The 21,436-nt window shown below is 44.5% G+C and overlaps 1 protein-coding gene across 2 annotated transcripts in view; it reads right to left on the minus strand.

Annotated features, from left to right (window-relative positions):
- Positions 1 to 21,436, minus strand: part of SAMD10 (sterile alpha motif domain containing 10) — a 66,981-nt gene that overhangs the window by 33,613 nt on the left and 11,932 nt on the right. For both annotated transcript variants that reach the window (XM_073607418.1, XM_073607419.1), the window contains exon 2: positions 5,638 to 5,819. In XM_073607418.1, coding sequence (XP_073463519.1) covers positions 5,638 to 5,819 — 182 coding nt within the window. The remainder of the gene's footprint in view (positions 1 to 5,637; positions 5,820 to 21,436) is intronic.

The raw sequence follows: 21,436 nt of genomic DNA on the forward strand, positions 1-21,436 counted from the left end.
AGACAGCTTTTTATTGTTGTCTAGTTTCCTTTTTGCAGATTTTCCCTTACTTTACAGTCTGGTTAAAGCCGAACTAAACTCTCCAATATACTCAACTCCACCTTCTAGCGATGCGGCGCTTACATCCCTTGCTGGCTGATGTCATCTTCTCCCCAGGTGCTGGATTTTTGGCCTCTTGATTGGCTAGTGGGGGGGGGGGGGGGGGGATGTGACATTATCTCTCGCCTGCTCATGAGAGTCAGTCATTCAGCCAGAGAGTGTTCTGGGAATGCACACTGAGCCTGAGCATGCGCAGCTCAGTGTACATCCAATAGAAAACTGTGTGTAATATTGCAAAAGAGAAACAGCGCGTCTCTTCTTCAGTAAAGAGCTGCCTGCTCGCAGTGTCTCAATTTAAATTAGAAGTCCACCCTAATACCAAAATCTGTAAATTTACAGGCATCCATGATCTAAGACTAACCTATCCAGCCCTGTAAAAAAAGAAGTCGCTATACATACCTTTTTTTGAAGCCGCTTCGGTCCGGTCCCCTGCTGAGCTGTCAGCGACAGCTTCTCTGTGGAGACGGGTGCAGAAGGGGCAGCCAACAACAAAAGCCCCATAGAACCTCTATGGGTGATGTCACTTCCCATTCATTTCCCAGCTGTTGTCGGCTGTCTCTTTTGCAGAACTTCCGCCGCCGTAGACCGGACCGAAGCAGCTTAAAAAAAAAAAAAAATGTATAGCGATTTCTTCTTTACAGGGCTAGATAGGTTAGTCTAATGCCCGGTACACACAGTCGGACATTGATCGGACATTCCGACAACAAAATCCTAGGATTTTTTCCAACGGATGTTGGCTCAAACTTGTCTTCCATACACACGGTCACACAAAGTTGTCGGAAAATCCGATCATTCTGTACGCTATGACGTAAAACACGTACATCGGGACTATAAACGGGGCAGTAGCCAATAGCTTTCATCTCTTTATTTATTCTGAGCATGCGTGGCACTTTGTGCGTCGGATTTGTGTACACACGATCGGAAATTCCGACAACGGATTTTGTTGTCGGAAAATTTTATAGCCTGCTCTCAAACTTTGTGTGTCGGAAAATCCGATGGAAAATGTGTGATGGAGCCTACACACGGTTGGAATTTCCGACAACGAGGTCCTATCACACATTTTCCGTCGGAAAATCCGACCGTGTGTACGGGGCATTAGAGCGTGGATGCTTTTAGGATTTACAGATTTTAGTGCTAGGGTGGATTTCCTTAAAGGGGTTGTAAACCCTATTTTTTTGGTATTTTTTAAATAACAAACATGTTATACTTACCTCCACTGTGCAGTTCGTTTTGCACAGAGTGGCCCCGATCCTCCTCTTCTGAGGTCCCCCGGCGGCGCTGGTAGCTCCTCCCCGCATTGAGTGCCCACGTTGGAGAAGGCTCTCCTAACCCGCACGGGTGTCCACCTGTGTGACTGTGTCCAGTCACACAGAATGCAGGACTCGGCCCCACCCCCGCATTATTGTATTTAATTGACAGCAGCGGGCAGGACTCGGCCCCACCCCCGCGTTATTGTATTTGATTGACAGCAGCGGGAGCCAATGGCTACGCTGCTATCAATCTATCCAATCAAGAGCTGAGACAACGGGCAGAGAGGTAAGGCGCGTCTCCGCTGTGGGAACGAATGGGCTCAGGTGAGTAAAACCGGAGGGGGGTGGTTCTGCTCATAAGTTTTTTCACCTTGATGCATAGGATGCATTAAGGTGAAAAAACACGAGGGTTTACAAACCCTTTAAGGTTGTCCCCAGAACAGGAAATCAGGGGAAATCTTTCCAATGGAGCCCCTGGATAGCAGTTCAACCGGGCAGAGGTTCTAACCTTGCCCTATTCTTTATCTAAGTCTAGGTACTGTAATCCTGCTACTAGTGCAGGGTTACTATGACTTTGTGGTTCCCTTTTATTCTGTACACATTTGGGGAGATTTACCAAAAATGCAGCGTGTCAAAGTCTGGTACACACTACAGCTTTTTTTCCCATGCAAAAACTGACAGCTCCGGTTGCAGCTGCTGTACCAACCATGCAAGGTTAGTCCAGCAATCTCCCCCGCTGAGCTGTTGTGTTCTGACAGGGGGGCGGCTCCTCCACCAGAACACTCCGATTAGCACGCTCTGCCATTGGCTGAGAGAACTGATTGGGAGTCGGACGGCTGCTGGTTTTCCAGCATGCACGTCCGGCTTCTGTCGAATAGATCAACATACACATGGGCCGAATGTCGACCGTTTTTCTTTTTTTTTTTTTGGAAAAGGCCGTTGTCTCCCGACATTCGGCCTGTGTGTACGGGAATTAAATCCGGTGCAGCTGTGCAGAGAAACCCATCAGCTTCCAGGTTTTATTGTCAAAGCTGAAGTTAGAAGCCGATTGGCCACCATGCACAGCTGCACCAGATTCTGAGTGCTCTAGTTTTAGTAAATTTCCCCTATTGCTTTGTATGTTTAAAATTCATAAAAATTCCACAAAAAAGGAGACGACAGCTGTCAACGAGGGCATCGGCATTCAAATGAGCATCGAGAATGTTTTTAAGAGCTGGTTCACCTCCTTTCAGCCGCATTGCCTCCCCCTCCTCCCATAACTCATTTCATGCACCGCGATGTCCGGCTAGAAGTGTTAAAACACCACTGAGCGGGGTAATGTCTGTGCTCCAATCACCGGCATGATGTGAATACCCAATTATCTCAATGTCCACTTAGGTCACACATGAATTGTCCAGAGAAGTCACCTCCACCGCCCTACGGAAAATTCTGACTGCAGTGTTTGCGGCTTCCTTTATGATGCGCCCCCTACGCACTACATGACCGCAGAGGTCTTATTAGGGACAGGTAAATGCCCTTCACTAATGAAGAAGTCTAAATTCGCCACTAAACTTAAATCATATCCAGTTGTGTCCCTCTATAATAAACATAATAAACACCAACTCCGGCCAAAACGTTTTATTTTTATTTTGGTTGGGGTGAAGAAGTATTTTTATTGCAGCTTGCCTTCTGATTGGGGTGGTTTCTTTTCACGTTCAGTGAGAGAGAATCAGAATCACGAGAAGTGTTCACAAATCTCTTCAAAAGATATATAGACGGCAACGAAACCCATTGTTTAGTCAGTGGGGAAAGATTAGAACCTCACACAGTATTTGGTGTCTGGACCTTTCTGTCCAGGTGACCCCTATTCCCCTCCTTTCATATCCTGGTGTCATGGGGGGGGGGGGGGTCACTAAGGGACATGGTGAAGGGATATCTCCTCAATCAAGTCTCAGACAATAAATATGTGTGCAGCAGCCCACTCTAATACTCAACGGGGCCCCATCTCGATCCAGCGATGTGCATGAGAGCAGCAGCTCTCCCTGGTTTCTTCCTCCTCATTGGCTTAGAAAGTACTGTCAATTACAGCCAGTGAGCCAAAGAGGAGAGAGTGGGGGCAGGGCTGAGCCACTGTCCGTGTGTGAATGGGCACACAGAGTAGCGGCTCAGGAGCAAGTCTGCTTGGGTGCCCTCATAGCAAGCTGCTTGGTATGGGGGCACTTGGCAGGAGGAAGGGGGCAAAAAGCACCAGAGGGAGAACCGAGAAGAGGAGGAATGGGGCTGCCACCTAAAAGCCACCTTTTATTAAAAGGAAACAGAAAAGAAAGTCTTTACAACATCATTTGGCTTCCTACGCAGGGGCTTCAGCTTCACACCTTCAGCTCACTCAGCTTTAATTGCAGTACCTCGCTGTATGGTGCCACTCTTGGCTTCCAAATATGGTTCTCCAGCCCTTCCCCAAGGTTTGCTCACTCTCTCCTAAAAAATTCTGGACTTCCTCCAGCCTCCCTGAACTTGTTAGCGGCCTCAGCTTTCCCAGCTTCCCAGACCCTCTCAAGCAAAACCTGGACACCGGATTGAAGGTTCCATCCCGCTCAATACTCTTTGGTACTTTCAAACTCCCGGCCCTGATCAAGAACTAGCAAATCTAGAGAAAGCACTGAAACCACTTTCTCCAGTCACAATCAACCTGCCAGAGATTCTCAAACTGCAGCTTTGAGAATTCAGTGTCACTTTTTTGCACATTTACATAGTGGCAGGGTCTCACACTGTCACACCATCCAGAACCTTCAGTCCTCAGCTGCTATGAAGATTGCAGCTACTAAATGGGTGTTAGACCATCCGAGTTGCGTCACTGCTTAAAAACATCCTACTGTCCTGTAATATAGCTGGGTGCCAGAGCCCAGGAGCCCGCACTGCACACCGATTGAGAAAGAACTGGGTTGCACACCAGCAATGTAGAGACATCCAGTGAGTTTAATGAGCAAGCAGTAAGGACAAGCAGTACACATAGGCCACCTCCCACTGGAAGCCAAGCTCAAAACGCGTTTCACCCTATACAGGGCTTAATCATAGGGGACCCACCGTTAAGCCCTGTAGGGGGTAAAACACGTTAGGGGTGAGGCCTCAAGTAGTAGGTTGCCTATCTGTGCCGCTTGTCTTTACTGCTTGTGTATTAAACTCTCTTGATGTTTGTATGTCGCTGGTGTGCAACCCAGTTCTTTCTTACTAAATGGGTGTGCTACTTTGTTTCAGATTACACAGTCTGCAAAAGCTCGCATGATTCTGAAAAAAAACACAACAGCCTGTGTGTCATTGTGCATGCCGTTGGTGGCTATACACAGCTTGATAGCAGCAAACTCCTAGTTTCAAACTTCTTTCCAGATAACTGGGATGTGTCTGAAAGCATCTCCTCTTCCTGAGCCACCTGAGATGCTCCTTGAACCTGGTTTCTGGTGAACCTTGACCCCTTTGCTCCTCCCATGAACTTCCTATGTTAGCCATGCCCTTGCACTTCCTGTTTGCCAGATGTTTGTGCTCTCTCCAGCCAATATCTCGCTTTGGTCACTCCTGCTGCCGTCCGTATCTCCACTGCCACTTGTTACTGACCTTTTGCTTGTTCCTCAAGTACGCTTCTGCTTGATCCCAACCTGCAACCACTTGTTACTGACCTTTGGCTTGTTTACTGACTACGCTTCTGCTTGATGAAATCTCCAACCAATTGTTACTTACCTTAGTCTTGTTTACTGACTATGCTTTCGCTTGATCCCAACCTGCTATATCTGTGACTGGACCCTGGCTTGCTCATCTCCTGGTGGGGTGATCCTGTGGACCTCAACCTGGTACTAACACGCAGCAAAACCCATCTTTACCATCATGAGCTCTGGTGAATACTAGTTATTGCTTAGACCAAGCACCTTGGGTGAGCCCGCATCATCTGTCTGGGTGATCTACTTGTATACTTATCCTGCTGGTTGGGGGGAGCCTCTCTACTGCTGTAGCTACTGGTCTCCGAGCCTGACCCCGACACCTTCATAAGGGGTAATAATGTGCAATTCTTGTGCTTGGTGGCGCCTGCAAGCAGGTCAAATCTTTTATAAGGAGCCATGTATCTGTCAGTGATGTGCGAGAATCATGGTGGGACCAAGCACCTCTCCTGCTATTCATAAGGCTATACTTGCCTGTCCCTGGCTAGCACTCTTAGTTGTTAGTGGATCTTTCTACCCTTCCAAGGAAGAGACAAATTCACATTCTGTGACACTCACAAGAAGATGCCATTCTGAGAAGTGCACCCTGTGCAGTCAGTTACCTGTGATACATCTGTTCCAGGCTGTTTAAGGAGTTTAATTGCCCTGCCTCCAGTTGTCCTGTGCCCTCGACCATCGTGCCAGGTCAGGCTGTTACCGATATCACGTCGGAGGCGGTGGTTAAGATTCTCTGAGGACACAGTGTGTTCTAGGAGGTTCCGACAAAATCTGAAGTGAGCAGCAGCTGCAAAAAAAAAACGTCAATATGTGCGATGTTACTATATGTACTGGAGGTTGAATGAACACTTATGGGCATATTTATAAGTAGTGAATATGAAATTCAGCAAAACCTTCTCTGCTTGTGAATCTTCCATGTGCATGCATTTTTATTGGCAACGACTGATTCTCCAGCAGAGAAGGTTTGGTGAAACTTGCAGTCACAGGTTTATTGGGAAACCCCGAGCTGGCCTTCTACAAGAGCTCACTACCATAGAAACCTGGCACCATAGGTGTGCACAGCCTATTGCATTAAGGTTTGCACCCCAAAGCTCAAACGCATATGCATGTGTGTTTACAGATATATGGCACCTGCTTTGATCTCCCTGCCGACACAGTGTAAGCAGAACCAGGAGGGAGATCTTTCCCATCTCCCTGCTGGCATACAGAGCGATAATGTTAATGCATACAGGGTAATTGTGGTGTGCGCATGACTATGCCTGACACTCAAGCCATCAGGCTCAAGTAATGACCTGTTTTTACCGTCTAAAGATTTGTGTTCAACACCTTGTTTCTACCTTGCCTTAGCCAATTAGGTACGGGGACTATGTACCTTATATTGCCTCTTTAAAGTCCATCACCACAATATGCCTTTAGGCTGCTTGGTTGGGCCCAAGTGCAGAGCAGGTGGTGATCCCATTCGTTTTTTTGGAATTTTCGTTTCCTTTTGATTCAGGGGTCTATTGTTCCTTTAGTTAGGTAATTAGGTTATTTACCCCTTTTTTTGTTTAGCAGAAGAGGCTATTTACCTTAACATTCAAGTCCTCCTCTGTCACTTTAAATGAGGCCTCTTTGCTGGGATCAGCAACCTTTGCATTGCATCAGCACCCCTTGGATGCACATCCTTTCTATCATATGTTTACATCATTGTGCTCTGTACTGTAATTTTTACCTCCTGATGAAGACTCGTTATGAGTTGAAATGCGTTGGGGTGTTGGTACAGACTGATATTGAAGATAACTGCCCATGATGGAATGTATATATGCTATATAAAAACCCTGGATGTAATTGATTGCTATCCTTTTAGTTGTGTTACGCATTTAACTTTTAGTTGTCAACCAATAAAGGGCTATATTTTTATACCAACTTTTTTTGCTTAGTACCTACACAAAGTTCCATTCCATGCTTGTATACAATATGCCTTTTTTGGCTGCAGCTGGACTGTTGCGCTAATTGACTAAGCCCATTCACATTATTGACTTCGGACCTTATAAAACACAGTGGGCCAACACCAGCAGATGACATGACTCCCCAAATCATCACTGACTGTGGAAACTTTACACTGGATCTCATGCAACTTGGATTCTGTGCCTCTCCATTCTTCCTCCAGACTCTGGGACATTGATTTCCAAATGAAATGCAAAATTTTCCATAGTCTGTCATGATTTGGGGAGCCATGTCATCTGCTGGTGTTGGTCCACTGTGTTTTATCAAGTCCAAAGTTAGTACAGCCCTCGAACATGAAATTCTAGAGCACTTCATGCTTCCCTCTGCTGACCAGCTTTATGGAGATGCTAATTTAATTTTCCAGTAGGACTTGGCACCTTCCCACACTGCCAAAAGTACCAATACCTGATTTAATGATCATGGTATCAATGTGCTTGATTGGCCAGCAAACTCGCCTGACCTAAACCCCATAGAGAATCTGTGGGGTAATGTCAAGAGGAAGATGAGACACCAGACCCAACAATGCAGACGAGCTGAAGGCCACTATCAAAGCAACCTGGACTTCCATAACACCTCAGCAGTACAACAGGCCTCCATGCCACACCGCATTGATGCAGTACTTCATGCAAAAGGAGCCCCGAAGAAGTATTGAGTGCATACTATACTGTACATCGGGGTCTCCAAACTATGGCTCTGTTCAGAAACTACAATTCCCATCATGCCTAGTCCTATCTGTGAATGTCAGAGGTTTACAACAGCTGGAGGGCCATCGTTTGGAGATCCCTGCAGTACATGGACGTACTTTTCAGTAAGCCAACATTCCTGTATTAAAAATCCTTTTTTTTATTGATCTTATGTTATATTCTAAATTTTCTGAGATACCAAATTTGGGGTTTTCACTAGCTGTAAGCCATAATCATCAAAATTAAAAGAAATAAATGCTTGAAATATATCACTCTGTGTGTAACACATCTATATAAATTAAAATAAATTAACTTTTTTTAAATAAATTAACTTGATGGTATTCAAATTTTATGAGATGCATCTGTGTGTGTGTATCCATCTAATATATATATATATATTGTGTGCCTTCCTGGCAAGGGGGGGGGGGGAGCATTAACAGCTGTGCTCCCATCCTGTTCCGCTAGGTGGCCTCTTGGCCCACATATGCGAACGACCTCCTTTCCGGCGGTGTTCCCGATCACCTCCGGACTTCCCACGCCGTGCGCATGCGCGGGGAATGCCTGCGGGTGCGCACAGCTTCATGACGTCATGTTCTTACAACGGAGGTGATGACAGCAGTCGGGGACTTCCTCCTTCTGGAACGCCGAGGGAGCCACACGAGGCGCGCCTGGTTGGCGGCCATTTACCCCCTCGGCTAGTCAGGTAAATGGGTGGTGGTCATCACACCTGCGGCTGGCTCCTCATGAGCTCCCCCTGAATGAGGGACACTAGATTTACTTCAGGATTTGGGTCGATTTGGTCTCGATCACCCCACATCCTGTTTTGGATGGTCAGATGCCTTTTTTCTTCCACGGGAGTAAGTAACATCATTTACCATCCTTTAACTATTGGCCATTTTGCCATGTCTCGCTAGCGTATGTTTTAACCTAACACCCTAAACTGCGATTCTTATCATTAGGCATATTGGCTACTGATTGCTTATATAACATTCATCTTTGACAACGCAGTCAGTCATTCTTGCCATGTCAACATCCCCTCTGTACTACTAAAGGTATTGCACACATTTTTTATTCAATTTGTCCAATTGCTACGATTGAAGTATGCACCCACCCACCTGTGACATGTTTTCCTTTCCACATCTTGTTCCTTGTATTTTGATTCATTTCACTCCCCCTTCTTTGCCCTTTTTCTAGTCCATCACTATTCTTGCAGTTTTTTTTCACTTCATGCGGCCTTTTTATCTTTATTTTCATTCTCAACTGCCACTTTTGCAACATGTCATCACTTTTTCCTTTCCTCTTTTTATCATTTAATCATTTCCTTGCCTTTCTCCATTCTCCACCCCCCCCCCCTTCATTCTTCATTCCACCTTGTTATATTATATTTTCTATGTATTTGTCTTGTTTTTTTACTTCACTTCTTTCCTCTTTTCACTGTTTTCACACTTTTCTCTTTATTATTTTAATTCTTATTATTACTCTTCACTACTCTTCTTCTTCATTATGCTGTGTTTCATGCACTTGTTTTCATCCTTCTTTCTTTTTTCTATATCACTCGCTCTTTCTTTCCCTTCTTCCATCCACTACATAGCACTCTCCCATCATTTCTCACATACACTCCAACACTCCCTCTTTCTTTCTCCCTCTCTCTTCCTTCTTGATTTACACCATTTTCCTCCTTCCACCTTCTATCCATTCCATCTATAACATGGATGGCTTCTTATCAGTAATGTCTAGTCACTTCACGTCCCACACTGACCCTTCAAACCATGTTTTTGCCTTCTTTATGGTCTTTTTTCTTTTAATATCAATATTACTTATATTAATTATTGACAGTGGCATAATATAATTTAAAAAAATATAAAAAATATTTAAAATAAAAATATATAAAATATTTTTTTTAAATGCTCCCCGGTTGGATTTTTCTGTCCGTGTAATGAAATAAATTAAATTTAATAATAATAAAAAAAATGTAATATAGGCATTACTCACTATACACGAATTTACACTTTGGAACTTTGCCGCAGGTGTGGACCCCACTTGGCCTGGTAGGCCTTTGTGGGTATATCTACGCGTGACTCCCTGTAAGCCGCACCCAGCAAAGTGTCGTCTACCTCTGGGGCATTACCTGACCTTGATTAAACGCGGGACCACCTGACAGCTCTTATTGATATGTTGGTTGGAAGATCCCCACCGCATGTACTTTGGTAACTATGTGAGATGGCCATTTTGTGTACATATAGTCCGTCATGTATTTTTCAATCTGATTTGCTAAATGCAATTTCTTTGCAGCAAACCTATCCTCTGAAGAAGGCTTTGTCACACATTAGACATGTTTGTCATATAATGTTATGTACAATTTTGTGTTTGCTACATTTGCACTTTTGGATATACCCCCTTTAGAGCTCATATTTTAACTATCATGGAATTATTGTATACCAATAATTTTTAAATAAAGGATAATTTTTTTACTATTTATCTCGCTGCTAAAAAACCCCTCTGGGGGAACTTTTCCCATTACATATCATTCGGGGTGTGCAGCACCGTTATCTCTCCTTATATGTGTTTTTCCCATGAGATAGATATAGATAAAAAATATATATATATATATATATGTATATATATATATATATATTTTTTTAAGCTATTTATTTTTTGATAATTTAGAAGTTCTTCTTTATCTTCTAGATTCTAAGCTCTAACAAGCAGGGCCCTCTGATCTCTCCTGTATTGATTTGTATTGTAAGTATACGATCTGCCCTCATGTTGTAAAGTGCTGCACCAACTGTTGGCGCTATATAAATGCTGTATAATAATAATAATAATAATATCTTGGTCACCAGATCAGCAACTATCAATGACCTGTTTGTTATACCAGCTTTGATATTTGCCACTCTGTAAACAAGCAATCCAATTTCCGTGCAGTGAAGGAGACTGATTACAGTTTTATACAGCCACAGAGAACAAGGAAGTTGTGTTTTTCTTCTGCTCCTGCCTAAATCTATTTTTAAAGTGGTGCCTTAGGCGTGAAAATCGACTACGGGGGATGGGAACTTGTAAAAAGAAGCAAGGCGCAATTTGCATATTCATGCAACAGACGTGCTACAGTCTCTACATCGAATCATGTGTCCTTTAGCGGCAAAAAACAAATGTTGCAAGAAGAAAAAAAAAAAAAGCAAGACGAGGCAACAGGTAAAACATGTGACATGGCAGTGCTAGCCAAGTGCAGTCAGTTTACCCTTAAAGCTGAATAAAGCTGGGATAAAAAAAATCTCTCATTTAAATATATTCCTCAATAGCCATAGAGGATATACAGTATCTCACAAAAGTGAGTACACCCCTCACATTTTTGTAAATATTTTATTCTATCTTTTCATGTGACAACACTGAAGAAATGACACTTTGCTGCAATGTAAAGTAGTGAGTGTACAGCTTGTATAACAGTGTAAATTTGCTGTCCCCTCAAAATAACTCAACACACAGCCATTAATGTCTAAACTGCTGGCAACAAAAGTGAATACACCCCTAAGTGAAAATGTCCAAATTGGGTCCAATTAGCCATTTTCCCTCCCCGGTGTCATGTGACTTGTTAGTGTTACAAGGTCTCAGGTGTGATTGGGGAGCAGGTGTGTTAAATTTGGTGCATCAAATTGGTCTGCATGGCTGTCATCCCAAAAGGAAGCCTCTTCTAAAGATGATACAGAAGAAAGCCTGCAAACAGTTTGAAGAAGAGTAGCAGACTAAGGACATGGATTACTGGAACCATGTTCTGCGGTCTGATGAGACCAAGATAAACTTATTTGGTTCAAATGGTGTCAAGCGTGTGTGGCGGCAACCAGGTGAGGAGTACAAAGACAAGTGTGTCTTGCCTACAGTCAAGCATGGTGGTGGGAGTGTCATGGTCATGTCATGGTGGTGGGAGTGTCATGTCACTGCATGAGTGCTGCCGGTGTCTTATCGAATTCAGTCCCCTATCATATAGTGTCCTCCCTGTACTGCGCAGGCGCAGTACGGAGGACAAAAGAGACGCCGAAAGTCTCCGAAGTTCAACAGCTGATCGTCAGCTGTACACGGCGCCTGCGCATTTATTCTTACCCTATGTCCAGGATCATTCCCTACTATCCAAGTGGACATAGAGTTAGAATAAATATTTGCCGAGCGCAGCGAGGCCGTGCCCGAAGCGTGGCGAGCGAAGCGAGCCCGCGAGGGGCCCTCTTACACTGCCATCGCTAACAGGTGCCCGAGCGCCGTGTACAGCTGATGGTCAGCTGATCAACTTCGGGCATTTTCGGCATCTCCTGCTCCTCCGTACTGCGCAGGCGCTGCGCCTGCACAGTACGAGGCGGACACTATTTGATACGAGGACACTATATGGCAGAACACCGGCACTGGGGAGCTACAGTTCATTGAGGGAACCATGAATGCCAACATGTACTGTGACAAACTGAAACAGAGCATGATCCCCTCCCTTCGGAGACTGGGCCCTTAGGTCAGTATTCCAACATAACGACCCCAGACACACCTCCAAGACGACCACTGCCTTGCTAAAGAAGCTGAGGGTAAAGGTAATGGACTGGCCAAGTCTGCAGACCTAAACCCTCTTGAGCATCTGTGGGGCATCCTCAAATGAAAAGTGGGGGAGCGCAAGGTCTATAACATCTACCAGCCCTGTGATGTCATTATGGAGGAGTGGAAGAGGACTCCAGTGGCAACCTGTAAAGCTCTGGTGAACTCCATGCCGAAGAGGGTTAAGGCAGTGCTGGAAAATAATGGTGGCCACACAAAATATTGACACTTTGGGCCCAATTTGGACATTTTCACTTAGGGGTGTACTCACTTTTGTTGCCAGTGGTTTAGACATTATTGGCTGTGTGTTGAGTTATTTTGAGGGGACAGCAAATTTACACTGTTATACAAGCTGTACACTCACTACTTTACATTGTAGCAAAGTGTCATTTCGTCAGTGTTGTCACCTGAAAGGATAATAAAATATTTACAAAAATGTGAGGGGTGTACTCACTTTTGTTAGATACTGTAAATGCATGGTGTGTCACCAAATGCCTTTGAAAACCCAGATATTACTTTGTAAAACCAACAGTGACATCATCACTGTGCTGTACACAGCCAGTTCAGAAAGCAGATCTGTGGGAGGGACCCAGCAGGCTCCACCCATTACAGGCTTGCCTGCACAAAACTACAGGAGGGGACGGACACAAGACCAGTCACCCTGCACAGGGAAAGAGAGGGCAGCAGTGACCGGTCTTTATTACAGGAAGATCCTCACATTGGATTTCTGCACAGATCTGGAAGAAATACAGCAAGAACACGAAGATTCCAAAAGAATACACATGACTCTTGTACTTAAACGCTTATACGAAGGTTCGGCTTTAAATGCTCAGTTGAAAAATTATATTTTGATTTTGGTGGAATCTGGAGAGTTGAAGTAGAATTACAGCTTTCAGTTCACTCTTAAGGGTGCATTTCGGGCCAAGCTGGCCCAAACAAACTATTTCCACAACATATTGATGCGGCCGCTCTGTGCACTGCATTGTACTATAGTAGCATTAGCTAAATACAGTGAGTGGCACTGTGTTCAGCAGGTCTTAAGAAACCCCCTGCAAAAGCCAATTCTTTGGGGATAAGTGGATTCGGGAGTGCGCCGCGTACAGAGTTCGGGAGTGCGCCACGTACAGACTGCAGGGTTCGGGAGTGCGCTGCGTACAGAGTGCAGGGTTCGGGAGTGCGCCGCGTACAGAGTGCAGGGTTCGGGAGTGCGCCGCGTACAGAGTGCAGGGTTCGGGAGTGCGCACTTCTGCTGCACTTTCAGAGTTCTAATGAGGAAAGTAGCCAAAAATGATATTTTTGTTGCAGAGGATGCCCAAAATCTAACTTGTATCTTAGTGCAGACTTCTGGGAAAATCAGTGAGCCAATCACACAGGCAGGAAATGACATTTCTTGGGGGGGACGTTCTGTACACCATTTGCATTGGGCACCTTCTTGCATTGAATTTTATAAAACAATACAGTGCTGCAGACTGAAAAAAAAAGGTAATTTTTAATCACGTTATATTATATTATGGCTTGTTTGGCAATTGCATATGCTATATTATTTTTATTTGCATTATTTTCTTCCCATGAAAGTGGCATTACCCAGCTGGCTTTTCACCTATGCATTGCACTGACGTGTGTTAATGCACAAAACCAAATGAAACAGAACGTGTTGCAGAGTCATTTTGAATGGTACTCCATTGCAATAATGCAAGGCATGGTAATGAACCGCATCAGCAAAAATGCTGCTAGGATGCTTTTTAGTCCATTGTGGTGCATTGGCACTGGCAGCCCATTCAAGTAAATGCACTGCCAAGAATAGCACATTAACTGTGCGATGTAATGCATGGCGTCAGACTGCATAGGTGTAAACAGGCCCTAAAAGGAAATTTGTTTTGTTATGCTCCATTCTATTTAATTGTTAGCATTACAAATGCATACACTTTTTTTTTTTACTTTTATTACAAATAAACATTTATTACAGAGCCAACGTGGTTTTGGGTTGTGCCTAAGTAGATGCAAATACTAGAAATTCAGAATCTGCATGGAAAGTAATGCAGACTGCATCTGTATCAGTGGCAACTGGTGTTTTTTTGTTTGGGGGGTGGGGGGCTTAAACAACCACCCCCCCCCCCCCCCCCCCCCCCGCTGTGTGTCGGTCTACCGGCACTTACCTCATCAGCGGGCACGGGGATCAGGCTGTGGCGGGCATCTGGCAGCATCTCCTGTGTCCTCTTCTCATCTGAGATCACGGCAGCTTTCACCGTGCGTCTCCTCCCCCTCCTCCTAGGCGTCCAATAGGATCACCTGATCTTTAAGCCAATCGGCGCCAGACCCGCGATGCCCGATTGGTAGAGAGGAGATTCGGTGTTAGAAAAGCAAAACGAATATTCGCGTTTCTAACACACCTGGGTGGCCTCTGCGCTCTGAGTCCACCCTATTTTCCGAGTCTATTCTATTTTGAAGGCTATTGGAGTCTATGGCTCTAATCAGGTGCTTCAAAAAAAAAACACCCCTGCCACTGTAATTCAGGTGGCCACGGCGGCCGTGGATGGAGTCACGCTATGCATGAATCTATCCATTAACCATATAGAGGGGGGGGTGGCATTGATAGAGAAGGTGGCACCCATAATGGACGGGCCACCCCTGGTCTGTACTCTTACATGGGGGCACCCGCATCTTATGGTGTATACTGAGTGGGGCTCAGTGTAACAGCGTTGACTACAACCCCCTCAAATGAACACATGACCTACTCGCTCAAAGATTTTTTTGTACATAACCACCTGGCCAGCAGCAGGTGCAGGCGTGGCAACCTACATGTACGTTACTGTCCTTCCAGGATTGGGGCGCATATGCGCAAGCCCCCCTGACGACCTGTGCTGTGATTGGATACAGAATGAGTTTGGCAGCAGATTACAGCCAATGATTTTGACTGAAAACTGCTGATCAGCTGTCTTCAGAGCACAGAGTTCTGCATTTACTCTGTGCACAGTGAACAGCAATCTGGCTGTTTCTTCTCCCTGAAAAGCAGGGAGAAAAAAAAACAAACAAAAAACACACCCACATTAGTAATTAAACACACTTGTTAGGTACACAGTTAACCTCCTAGATTTTAACCCCTTCCAAGCCAGTGTCATTATTACAGTGTCAGTGTACAGTATTTTCACTGATCACTGAATTAGGCTGGGTCCACATATACACTATCTTGCCAAAAGTATTGGGACACCCCTCCAAATCATTGGATTCAGGTCTTCCAAGGCGACAGGTGTATCAAATCAAGCTTGGGCACCAATATTTTAAAATATTAATATATTTTTGTCCTTCCCATGTGAATATACATTTTTTTCTGTATTCTTACTAGTTGTCTCCAAATATATGGGTATTAATGGTTGTTTATAAGTTTAAAGTGTCTATTCTACTATTTACTTAATTTTTATTATTATTATTTTTATTTTATTTAAATACAGATTGACATTTAATCCATATAGTATTGTATTGTTTTGGGAATATTACATGTGTGTATATATACATTTCCACATATTTTTTTAATATTGCAATCCTGCGGTCCTGTTTGCTTATTGCACGTTTCATCCTTGCCCCTACAATTGTAAGCCTCTATTGTTGTATAGAGTGCACTTACAATTATCTCCACCAGGTGGCGATACCACCGAGGCATAAATCAGCTTGATAAAGGAGCGCGCAGTGCCTCCATCTCATCACTGCGCACGATATGAAACGCGTCGCATCACGTCTATGATGTCATCCCGCCATACGCTGCGTTCCAGCCCTCTCCCGAGACCTGCTGACTGCGCTCCAGATCTCGTTCTGGTTCCCGTCCGGGAGCCGAAAGATACCTGGTGGACAGGACGCCGGCTCTGCTTCACACGGCCCCACAGGAAGAGACTGATGCTGCCAGCCAGAACGGAGATTGATGTTCACTGAACTTCTCTATGCCTCTATAAAAGAAACCTCCATGTGAGTTTTTTAATGCACCTTGTTCATTAAAATTATACAGTTTTACTTAAGTGGCGCCTTTTTTCTCTGTTTCCCTTTTTCGTATAAAATCAAGCACCTAGGCATGCAGACTGCGTCTAACAAACATTTGTAAAAGAATGGTTCGCTCTCAGGGGCTCAGTGAATTCAAGCGTGGTACCGTGATAGGTTGCCACCTGTGCAATAAAGTCCATCCGTGAAATTTCCTTGCTACTAAATATTCCACGGTCAACTGGTTTCTTTCACACTTGTGCGATGTAGGAAACCCTATGAATCCTGTGCGGGTTCCGGCATCGCACCTGAATCGCCGGCGGTTCACACTGCCCTCTGCGAACAGCTGCGGGTGTCAATACAAAGTTAATGACACCCCCAGATCGGTTCACAGATCGCAGCGCCAACTGTGAATTCGTACAGGAATCGGATCACCAGATTCCAGTGCGGACCAAAAAAAAAAAAAGCTCCTACAAAGTTTTGGTCCAAATGCGATGCAAATTCAGCCATATATATTGCGTGAAAGGACCCAAACAGTTGACCGTGGAATATTTAGTAGCAAGGAAATTTATTTATTTATTTATTTCAGGTACTTATATAGCGCCGTCAATTTACGCAGCGCTTTTACATATACATTGTACATTCACATCAGTCCCTACCCTCAAGGGGCTTACAATCTAAGGTCCCTAACTCACATTCATACATACTAGGGACAATTTAGACAGGATCCAATTAACCTACCAGCATGTCTTTGGAGTGTGGGAGGAAACCGGAGTACCCGGAGGAAACCTACGCAGGCACAGGGAGAACATGCAAACTCCAAGCAGGTAGTGTTGTGGTTGGGATTCGAACCAGTGACCCTTCTTACTGCTAGGCGAGAGTGCTACCCACTATACCACTGTGCCGCCCAATTGCAAGGCGATGCGAACTCAGCCATACAGGATTGTATGGCTGAATCCGCATTGCATGTGATCTGCACAGCAATGCGGTGCGAACCACATGCAATGTCTGACATCGCTATAGTGTGAACCGAGCCTGAGTGGTGTTATAACAAAGTGGAAGCAACTGGGAACAGCAGCAACTCAGGCATGAAGTGGTAGGCCACGTAAAATGATATAGTGGAGTCAACGCACAGTGCGCAGAAGTCGCCAAATGTCTGCAGAGTCAATAGCTACAGACCTCCAAACTTCACGTGGCCTTCAGATTAGCACAACAGTACATTGAGAGCTTCATGGAATGGGTTTCCATGGCCGGGCTCTGCATCCAAGCCATACATCACCAAGTACAATGCAATGTGTAGGATGCAGTGGTGTAAAGCATGCCGCCACTGGACTCTAGAGGAGTGGAGACGCGTTCTCTGGAGTGACGAATCACGCTTCTCTGTCTGGCAATCCGATGGTCATATCTGGGTTTGGCAGTTGCCAGCAGAACGGTACTTGCCTGACTGCATTGTGCCAAGTGTAAAGTTTGGTGTTGCGGGGGGATTATGGTGTGGGGTTGTTTTTCAGGGGTTTGGCTTGGCCCCTTATGCTAGCCATACATTATACGAAAAATCGGCCAAACCCATTTGCGGAAAAAGAACATTCAGCCACGAGAGCAACTGATAGTGCCATATGTAATGACCGATAAATCGTTCCGTGGACATAAATGAATCATTTTTTTTGTTCGTTTTTATTTACATATACCTAGTGCAAACAGTTCGGACGTGAAACGCGTTAACCTTTCAATTGATCGTTCATTCGGCAGGAAATTTCCAAACTTGTCCTTTATTTTTTCGGCTCAAAAACGTCCCAATGGTTATCGATTTTGTGCCCATTAACTGGCCGAAAAACGAACAAACTATCTAAATGTCCGCATTTTGGCTGATTTTTCGTATAGTGTATGGCCAGCATTAGTTTCAGTGAAGGAAACTCTTAAGGAGTCAGCATACCAAGACATTTTGGACAATTTCATGCTCCCAGCTTTGTGGGAACAGTTTGGGGATGACGCCTTCCTGTTCCAACATGACTGTGCACCAGTGCACAAAGCAAGGTCCATAAAGACATGGATGAGCGAGTTTGGGGTTAAATAACTTGACTGGCCTGCACAGAGTCCTGACCTCAGCCTGATAGAATACCTTTGGGATGAATTAGAGCAGAGACTGCAAGCCAGGCCTTCTCGTCCAACATCAGTGCCTGACCCCACAAATGTGCTTCTGGAAGAATGATCAAACATTCCCATAGACACACTCCTAAACCTTGTGGGACGGCCTTCCCAGAAGAGTTGAAGCTGTTATAGCTGCAAAGGGTGGGCCAACTCAATGTTGAACCCTACGGACTTATGCCCCGTACACACGGTCTGATTTCCCGATGAAAATGTGTGATAGGACCTTGTTGTCGGAAATTCCGACCGTGTGTAGGCTCCATCACACATTTTCCATCGGAATTTCTGACACACAAAGTTTGAGAGCTTGCTATAAAAAAATTTTCGACAACAAAATCCCTTGTTGGAAATTCCGATCGTGTGTACACAAATCCGACGCACAAAGTGCCACGCATGCTCAGAATAAATTAAGAGACGAAAGCTATAATCGCCGATTTTTTTTTTTTACCAAAAATATGTGGAAGAATACATATCAGCCTAAACTGAGGAAAAAAAATGTTTTTTTATATATTTTTGGGGGATATTTATTATAGCAAAAAGTAAAAAATATTGCGTCTTTTTTTCAAAATTGTCGCTCTTTTTTTACAGCGCAAAAAATAAAAAAAAAACGCAGAGGCGATCAAATACCACCAATAGAAAGCTTTATTTGTGGGGAAAAAAAGGACGTCAATTTTGTATGGGTGCAACGTCGCACGACCGCGCATTTGTCAGTTAAAGCGACGCACTGCCGAATCGCAAAAAGTGCTCTGGTCAGGAAGGGGGCAAAATCTTCCGGGGCTGCATACAATCTGATTGTGTATTGTGTATTTAGTGAGAAGGGTGATCACTGATTGATTGCATTTCATTTAAAAAATGTGCACCCGGGAATGGGAGGGGGGAGGGTGGAGGGTGCAGGGTGTGTGCTGGTCAACTCCTTCCTGTGTCATGACCTAAAGTCTGATCAGGAAGAAAGACATTACTAATGGAAACGTGGATTAGGACAAGGAAAGTGACTAGATTTATTGGAAAGCTTTGATATTTTTGCAAAAAAAAGTACATGAATGCTCTATTGGTGCATAGGGGAGCTGGAATAAAAAAAAAAAAATCTATTTATATATATGTACCGGTTCTCTATGGAGCCAGGTCACATATCTCAGCTGCGGCTCCGGCGCGAATTTGCACAGTGGTCCTGTGCGTCTTTTGGTCCGTTCAGGTCCAAATTCAGCCAAAAATTTGTGCTAAAATCGCACATGAAACGGTGAACCAGGACACACCGAACCCCTGCTGGGAGCCACATGCGGCGATGGTGTGAACCCAGCCTAAAGTAAAGTAACGCGGTCATGAAGGGGGTAAAATCGGAGGTCAAATGAAGTACACCCACCCCAATCCTTTATTTTGGTAGTCTTCAGATCTGGAACCCCATTTGCTTGCTTTTTGTTATGCCGATATCCAGACAAATATAAAAACACCAATCATTCCAGACAAATATAAAAACACCAATCATTGTAGTTATTTAAATTAATAATGTATTTTTGAAATTAAATCTTTATCGTATGTACCTGAATTTGACTTTGTATTGGCCTCCTGTCATTCTCTGTAGAGGAGGACTGGCAATGCAAGGAGCAGCACTAATCAGCCAATCAAGTTTGCTGCAAACAAAGACATGTGCAAACAAGGAACTCATTAGAGTAGAGGGTTGCACCACTTCTAATCCTTCACTGTCCATTATAAGGTTTAGGGCAGGGGAGATGACCTAGCTTTTGCTTTGCTTACCTGCAGCAGAGAAATGTCACATCACCAGCCTGCCTGACCAGTTTGGCAGAGCTGTGCAAATCTCCGGACTGGATGGAGGGGAAATAAAAATCCATTGTCTGGTAAAACAGCTATTATATATGTATTTCATCTCCTTATTTATTTCTTTGCCTGGAGCTCACATTTAAAGCCAAAAGATAGACTGCTGCAGCAATCCAACACAGTGACAACTACTTCTCGCCAATCAGCAAGGAACGCGAGATGGTCGATGGGAGAAGAAGTGGAGGGCAATCGGGCAATCTCACCAATATAAATGTAACGCAATAGAAACGCAGAAAGCAATAAAAAAAAAAACAAATAAACCCTTTTTTAATACATAGGTTAAGAAATCTTAATAGGGGAGGAATCAGGAAAAATCAGCCCAGCAAGAACACAAACCGCACTATCCAAAAGACAAAACAGAAACGTGTTGGCTGAGTTTTAAGCTATTGCTTCATTAATCCTTGAGGGGACTCCAGTGGTTTTGACCACTCTGCTGCAACCAGACATGACTGGATTTTAAAGCTACCCCCCCCCCCCCCAGCATAAAAAAAAGCAAACAAAAAAATAAAAATAAACCCATCTTAGCCCTGGTTCACACTGGTACGATTTGGCATGACATTTGACATGTCAAATTGGCGGCAATTGCCAGCAATGGCACCGTCCTAAATCGGTGCGGCGCCGCACCGATTTCAAAAAGTAGTTTCTGTACTACTTTTTGCGATTTCGGGCTGAGATTTACATTGACATCTGTGGATGAAAACTTCTCAGGATTCAGAAGAGAAGTTTGCAACCATGACATCAGTGGACGGGGGAATGCCGGAATGGGCACGCCAGAAGTGCTAGTTTAGTATTCTCCCACACCTGGCAGACTTAGGCGAGTACACCGATCACCCATAACATTATGAGCACCCATCTAATGTTTGTGTACCCTTTTTGCCACCATACCAGCCCTGATCCATCGAGCCATGGACTCCAAAGTAAGATCTAATGGCAGGACCCAGGGTTTCCAAGCAGAATATTGCCCAAAGCATCACCCTGCCTCCACCGGCTTGTCTTCTGCCCATACTGCATCCTGGTGCCATTTCTTCCCCAGGTAAGCAATGCACAGGCATCCAGCCATCTACATGATGTAAAAGAAAACATGATTCATTAGACCAGGCACCTGCTTGCATTGCTCTGTGGTCCAGTTCTGATTCTCACTTACCCATTGTAGGCGCTTTTTTCTGCGGACACGGGTTAGCATGGGCATCCTGACTAGTCTGTGGCTTTGCAGCCCCATACACAGCAA

This window comes from Aquarana catesbeiana, linkage group LG12, assembly GCF_042186555.1.
Source record: "Aquarana catesbeiana isolate 2022-GZ linkage group LG12, ASM4218655v1, whole genome shotgun sequence".
In the NCBI taxonomy this organism is placed as follows: domain Eukaryota; kingdom Metazoa; phylum Chordata; class Amphibia; order Anura; family Ranidae; genus Aquarana; species Aquarana catesbeiana.